Source organism: Trachymyrmex cornetzi, unplaced genomic scaffold (genome assembly GCF_001594075.2).
Source record: "Trachymyrmex cornetzi isolate Tcor2-1 unplaced genomic scaffold, Tcor1.1 scaffold831, whole genome shotgun sequence".
Lineage (NCBI taxonomy): Eukaryota > Metazoa > Arthropoda > Insecta > Hymenoptera > Formicidae > Trachymyrmex > Trachymyrmex cornetzi.
The window spans coordinates 98,793-106,379 of record NW_017300171.1 but is presented as its reverse complement, the minus strand read 5'-3'; the positions used below and the strand labels follow the sequence as shown (position 1 = coordinate 106,379).

Sequence of the window (7,587 nt, the reverse complement as noted above, 5' to 3'; positions counted from 1 at the left end):
ACTAGAACCAGGAGAGTCAACTCGCGTGGTGGGGGTGAGTCAAAAAGCGTCACCCGCTGCTTATCCCCAACCCCTGTTGGGGACGATGTGCAGTGAGCTACTGAGCATCGTCCTCAACAGGGGTTGAGGGTAAGCAGCGGGTGACGCTTTTTGACTCACCCCCACCACGCGAGTTGACTCTCCTGGTTCTAGTCTTCTTGATCGTAACAGAGTTAATAGCTGAGTTCAACTTGTATCCCCTGTTGGGGACGATGCTCAGTAGTTCACTGAGCATCGTCCCAAAGTTTGCGCATGCGCGCATCGGTTGTGAGCTATAACCAAGAAGTTCTAGTCTTCTTGGTGGCTATAATCTTAACGTAACATTGTCACTTGCAAATAAAACAGAATTCGGAAATCCAATCAAGGAGTAAACAGCAGAAGAAAAAAAAGAATGTAAGTTGTAAAAAGAAATTATACTGCACATGATGGTCATTAAATGAACGCTATAACTTGTTTATAGGCAAATCCTGTATTGTATACAACTTTTGGAACATGATTACAGTAATTTTTTTTTATTTACAGAATATTATTAACGTTTGAAGGAGTTTTAAAGGCATATTTTCGTTGTCGTTGGAATAACATATATTGAAATATGTATGATTCGAAGGAAAGCGGTTTGTTTTTGCGTATAAAGGAAAACTCCAAGAATATTGAACTGCCAGGTACAGATTGGACTATGATCATACAAAATCATTGCATTGCATTCATTCGATCAGAAGATGACCTCACAACCTTCTTGATAGTTGTTCTCGACGTTAATATGAATGTAAAAGTTTATCATCGCAACGAGGAATTAACCTGGATGCAGTGGGATCAGCCAACTTCTGAAACCTATGTATCAAGAATGCTTGAAATTTTAAACAAAAGCATAATTTCTTTTTCGAAGTATAAAATTTAAAAAACTATTCTAAAAATTAATTGTTTTATAAGATTCGTTTGCTGAAATAAATGTAACTGTAATAAGCCCTCAATATTGTTGCGAAACAATTAATAATGAAATCGTATATAATCAAATTACATATGAAACGTGAAATCATTGGCGATAAGTACCGTGTGTTAATAGTGCCACATTTGTATCGGAATATTGCTGAAAACTTATAAAGTTTTAACACTCAATCAATTGTATAAACGTATGATTTTTTGGAAATATATATCATGGAATTAATAAATGCATAAATAATCAAACAGAAACAAAGTACGTTGACATGCGCAGTCACGAATTGAAACCGACTATGTAGAGCAACCGAGAGGATGAAGCGCAAGAGTGGGGGGTGTCGTTCGTTTCCACTTCTTGCCTCACCCCCACTACCGCTTTTACGCCGAGTTGACTCTCCTGGTTCTAGTCTTCTTGGTTACGATTGTGTCGACTTGTGTCATAGTTGGGAAGTACCGGATTGTACATTCTTTTGTTAGTGTTGCTTTGTACATACATTGTTGAAAAGCATCTATATTATCTCTTAATCAAGTTCTGTTTTTCTTGTATAAAAAGGGTAAAATATATTTTTATGAAGTAGGCAAATTTTGGATATATCAACTCACATATCAATCAAAATAAAACTATTAACAAGTTTATAGCAAATAATTTACAATTTTAGCAAAAAAAAGGAATATTACCTTCTTTTGTGTATATGCTTGTCTATAAATGACATTTGCTCATATGTATAATTCCCATGGTCTCTTATTTCTACGTGCAGAACCACTTGGTATATTTTCTTGGCTTTGTCTTTCCTTTGAATAATACTGTCGTAATCTACACCATCGGCTTATACATTCCTTTACTAAAAAGTGTAGATATAGTATATAATATATAAATATACATTACTTAACAGCGTTTATAACACAAATTATAACCTCTAATGCATGAGAAATTCTCACATTTTAATATAATGTAAACGGTCAAAGCAAGCAATATTTTATTTCAACATATACAAATATTTATTTTTTTAATAAAAAGATGTTTACCAGGTAGATTCATTACAGTAGCTATTTCTTGCCAAGAATTATCACATTTATTTATATCTTTGTAATCTTTATCTTCTTTGTTCCATAAATGTGGGTATGATCTTATTAAGTCAATTAATAACGCATCTCCTTCTTTAAATTCACCCACATTTTCATTTTCAACGTCATTTTGAACGTATTGAATATCAGAATTATTTTCTGTAATTACGGAATTCGTGTACCTATGGTCGGCCATGTTTACGACTATTAAATTGATTTCTTATATCTAATATTTCATCCTTTTTATTCCTAATTCCTTCATTGTGCATTGGTCCATTCTATTAAATATCCATAACATATGTAAACATAACCTACATGTTATTATATAATTAATGCCTTAATAAAATATTACATACAATAACTTACGAGTAATAAGAAACTGCAGTAGTTCCGCGATTACCACACAATAAACAATATTTACTATTGCTCGGCATATTTACTTTTACTTTATGCTGTTTTTATGTCGGCCTTACGAACGTACATACATACGAAGTGAATCTCACTGTGTGAGAACACTACAACTGTACAATTCACACAGACGATGATACTGACGCATGCGCACCTTTCTCTCTCGCACACATGTTGGCATCACGTTTGGTTATCGACATCTAGAATGGACCGCTGATGGCAATGGTGGGGGTAGAAAGACGATTAGAGTGAGAGGCAGGAATAATAAGATCGTTCTTTCTCTGTTTACTGAAGCCTGATTGGTTGTTGTTAATCCAACAACCAATCAGGTTGTTAGAAACAACAGTAAACAGAGAAAGAACGATCTTATTATTCCTGCCTCTCACTCTAATCGTCTTTCTACCCCCACCATTGCCATCAGCGGTCCATTCTAGATGTCGATGCGTTTGGTATACGGGTAGCATAGGCAATTCCCCTTCCAGTAGTATATGTTCTAAAGGTACATTCCAAAACTGTTATTGGAGGAAACGGTAGGTAAATGAGCGAAAATACCTGAATGCACACGAGGATATGAGAGTAATTCGTTTTTTGGAACGCTTTACGATAGAATTGAGAGGATAAAAGGGAAACGTTCGAAAAGCAGAAACTGGTTATTGTATATAACTGATAATGACGCGACGAAATATTTCACTCGGTTTTGTACTATCGCTTCTTCGTAACACGTCTGTTATTGTAGAAGAGAGTGACGATGATGATGAAGAAATGATGACATTGTTACTCGTTGAAAAAATGTCTCATCTACGTGGATCTTTATTCGCTCCGCCTAGGTTGGAAGGCTTTTTTGAAGATTGTGTGTGTGTGTGTGTGTGTGTGTGTGTGTGTGTATTAGAGTCAAAGTGTACACTCTTTTCTTTTTTAATCAATGTATACATTCATGTAAAATTTATTATAGTAAATATATACATTGACTATAGCAAACAGTAGTTGTATACATTTGCTAAGTTAACGCTTTGACTGTGGCATATATATATGTATATGTATAATATTTATTATGTTGGATGAATACTAATATATATATTATGCTGCATAGGTCAATGGAAGTACAATTTGGAATAGGTAAAGCCTCATTGCATCGTTATTTTCTACGTGTAATTCATGCTCTACGTGATATTTCCTCTGAAGTAATTTGTTGGCCAGAAGGCAATAATATAAATAGGATAAAAAATGAGTTCAATGCAAAGGCTAACATGCCTGATGTTATTGGTGCGATTGATGGCTGTCACATAGAAATAGAAGCTCCAAAGGTATACAAAAGTTGTATTATTAAAAAAATTAACATTATAAAGTTTTTGATTAAGTAGCATAAGTATTTATGTTTAGTTTGATGCTGCTTCATATCGCACTAGTAAGAAAAAATATGCTGTCCAACTTCAAGCAATTTGCGACGCATCCTTAGTTTTTACAGACTGTTTTGCTGGCTATCCAGGAGCAGTCCATGACGTTCGTGTGCTCCATAATTCTCCATTATATAGAGACGCAATGAGAAATGAACGTGCTTTGTTTCCTAATGGAGAGTCTTGCTGGCTATCAGCCAGTAAGAACATGGCTTATAACACCTTATAGAGATACTGGTGCTTTGACTCAAGTATGCTAATATCTTTTTATTATTTAATGTAAGCGATTATATTTTATCCTTTCCTCGTCCGGATATACTTATTAACAGTTTTTCTATTTATAGGCTCACAAAGATTTCAACAATATTCTATCAAGAACTAGACAAGTAATAGAGCGTGCGTTTGCTCTTCTGAAAAGTCAATCTTCTTTTAGAAGATTGAAACATTTGCACATGGATCTTATTAATGAAATCCCTTGTACAATTTTAGCTTGCTGTGTACTACATAATTTATGCCTACAAGGATTTCATGATAATGAAGAAGATCTTCAAGAATATATTAGAGATGGAGAAGAAATTGACAACGATCTTTATGTACAGGAACAAAATTTGAAGAACTCGTAATTCATAATGATAATAACGTTACAGCTGGCCAAAGAAAGCGTAATTAAAGGATAGATTAACTTAATTCGAAGCACTTTATAACCACATCCAAGTTAGTTTATTTGAATAATATTCAATGTAACAAATTAAATAAAATTAGTTTTAAAAAAAATATTTAAGAATCAGTCTTTTATTTATAAAAAAAGTACATTTCCTGTCTTCGTATACATATAATATACCATCTTTTTTATAGTAACCAAACCTTTAGTAGTAGTCAAACAACATCTTAATTCTAAATGTTATTTATAAAATTAATAAAAAATAAAAGTATAATTAACAAAAGTATAATCTTTAGCAAAATAAAATTCAGAAAAAAATAAACTATATAACCTATATAACAAAAATAAACAATATAAAAATAAACAATATAACCTATATAACAATATAGGTTATATTGTTTATATATTATAAACAATATAACCTTGTTTCATTCTCATAACGTATAATGTCACGTGTTCAACCTATCTACTTTTTCCACCAATCATCACAATTTACTCGTAGTTCCCGCACACAAACGCAGGTGAGAATTTTACTCGATGGAGGAAATACGAAGACTTTCTTACCAGTTTTGGAACAGCTCCGAATGATGAACGAGGAACCAATCGGAAACGCTCGCAATGTTTTAGAACGCCAATGAGCAAAATTTTTCTCGAAGAGGAAGTTTTGGAATGTACCCTTATTAGGCTACAAAATGCTCTGTAGCGTTTGAAGCGCTAAGTGGACCGCAGCGAATGGGAAGAGATAGAAATGGCCGTCTGCTACGGTTCCTCTCTCTCATCTCTATCGACCATTTTGACACACCGATCGCGCAGTCCATATGTCGCAGTCTCTATGACTTTGGTTTATATATATTTATACATATTCATGCAAAAGAGAGTATCGCGGATTCGCGCGCCGCGCATCGTAGAATGTGGACGTGTTTCCCTAATCCTCGATCGCGTCAGCGTCTTTGTGTGTTACGTTAGCTTTTCGTATTGTGGTCGCGTGCGGATCTAATCAATTTTTCTGCCGCTTTTTATAAACTCAGTGTGTCCTCTGACCCGCGTAACTATGAGTGAGGCCTCGGCCTCGAATACTATGCCGGTCTCGTCGGTCGAGCCCGGCCAACCTCTCCCCCCCCCCCCCTTTCCCACCGGATTCCAATATTTCCTTACATGATAGGAATAAAAATAGTAAAAGTAAATCCCGGGCTATGCCTTATAACATTAAAGATGGAAAGAATCGCTTCATCTGTGATTTGGTGAGTAAAAAGATTCGCTCTCTCAAAAAAATCGAGGCTTCTTTACAGAAAGAACGCTTTCCGGGTACACATGCGGTCTCACAAGCCATAGCTGACGCTTCGCAAGAAGATCAAGACGCGGTACAGGATGATCATATTAACCATATGGAAATATCCTTAACCCTTCCACCACACACGGGATCCCAGGGACCCCAGTCCCGGTTCGCGCTTCGATTTGACCACCTTAATATTTGAAACGGGACTTGTGGTGCCCTTTATCGGTTATTCGACACTACTAGAAGCAGATCACGCGGGGAGCATCCCCGTTTGTTGCTTATGAGGTGAGAAGCAGAGGCAAATAAAAAACTTGATTTTTTAAGTAGAAAAAGTCATTTTTTCCATTTTTTCTTTCACATTTTCTATTTTTTTTAACAATTTAAAAAATTTTTTTAATTTTTTTCGACTATTCTACCTTTTTATTTATACATTCAAGAACATCCATGAATTTTGCCAATTTAAAATAGTCAAAATTGCTGCCGCAATCGCCGCTCTAGCCATTGGGGTCCAGTAGACCCCATGTGTGGTGGATGATTGAAATAGGAGGTGTGTGGTGGAAGGGTTAACGGACGAGGATATAGCTATGCTCACGGCCTCTCCGCACTCTACTTTATTGGATTCTGGCAACAAAGACATTAACTTACATCGTAAACGAGCCTGTTCGACACCATTGCCGCCAATAACAAACAAGTCGGGCAAACGTGATAATACTCAGGCTGTGGTGAACTTGCCGACTCAAAAGGATCTTAACCAGCAAGTAAGAAACGAATCGGATAATCATAGCAAAAATAAGAACACAGCTTTTGAAAACTTCTACGCCTCTGCTGATTTACCTCCTTACGCTGTCCACGTCCACTCAATATCTATGGATCCTCAGACGACCTTGCACTCTCTTCACGTTAGTCGGATTGTATCATTAATAGCGTACAATGACATTATTGAGTGTCGGAAGATCGGTCGCGGTAAAATCCTTGTAGAACTCAAAACCGCTTCAGCTGCCAATAACCTTGTTAAATGCGACTTGTTACAGAAACATAACCTAAAGGCATACATTCCAACGTACCGCACTCTGCGCACGGGTGTCATCAGAGATATTCCTGTTGATATAGAAGAAGATTTTATCAAGAGACATTTGGTTTCCCAAAGCAGGATTATCGAGGTCAACCGCCTTATGCGGAGAATCTCCAAGGACGGAAAAACTGAAATCGTCCCTTCGAAGTCGGTTTGTATCAAGTTTGCTGGTCAAGTTTTGCCAAGCTCTGTTTCCTTGTTTCACACTAAGCATGCCGTATCCTGCTACGTACCCAAGATCCGCATCTGCTACAATTGCTATAGAGTAGGACATATCAGTAAAGCATGCAGAAGTAATCCAAGATGCATGAGATGTGGGGAGGCTCCTCACTCAGACCCTAAGGATTGTAATCTAAAAGATGTCCCCCCCAGATGTATAAACTGCAATGGAAACCACCTTCCGACATCCAATGAATGTCCTCTAGTTATCAGACAGAAAAAAATCGTTGCGTTAGCGGCTCAAGAAAATATTCCACTCCTGGTAGCCAGAAAGAAAATTACACCTGACTTTCCAACACCTAAGGACGATATAAGATTGGATTATGGCAACTTTCCCATACTGAAAAATGGATTACAATCCAATCATCTCAGTGGTTTCAACAATAATAATAGATACTCAATTTTGGACGCAGACCTTGTCAATAAACACTCTAATGTTAATGAAGAACACTCTTATGCCAATGCGGCCGCAATGAAGTTAAGAAGATCACATTTTTCATCCGGGAATAGTTATACC

The 7,587-nt window shown here is 36.4% G+C and overlaps 1 protein-coding gene and 1 long non-coding RNA gene across 4 annotated transcripts; both read left to right on the top strand.

The window, feature by feature from the left end:
• The first annotated feature begins 244 nt into the window (after positions 1 to 244).
• On the top strand, positions 245 to 1,010 carry LOC108768982 (uncharacterized). Its single transcript, XR_001940517.1, has 2 exons — positions 245 to 432; positions 562 to 1,010. It is a non-coding gene; the product is annotated as an uncharacterized LOC108768982 (long non-coding RNA).
• A 2,533-nt stretch (positions 1,011 to 3,543) lies between these two features.
• On the top strand, positions 3,544 to 4,544 carry LOC108768984 (uncharacterized). 3 transcript variants are annotated; one of them, XM_018519720.1, is made up of 4 exons: positions 3,544 to 3,752; positions 3,829 to 4,093; positions 4,187 to 4,228; positions 4,332 to 4,544. In XM_018519720.1, exons 2-4 carry the CDS (start codon positions 3,995 to 3,997, stop codon positions 4,452 to 4,454), a joined length of 264 nt encoding a protein of 87 aa, XP_018375222.1. In that variant the 5' UTR covers positions 3,544 to 3,752; positions 3,829 to 3,994; the 3' UTR covers positions 4,455 to 4,544. The 3 variants fall into 3 exon arrangements, with proteins under 3 accessions (XP_018375222.1, XP_018375220.1, XP_018375221.1); XM_018519718.1 differs by having other exon boundaries at positions 4,187 to 4,544; XM_018519719.1 differs by having other exon boundaries at positions 3,733 to 3,752; positions 3,905 to 4,093; positions 4,187 to 4,544.
• Positions 4,545 to 7,587: the final 3,043 nt, after the last annotated feature.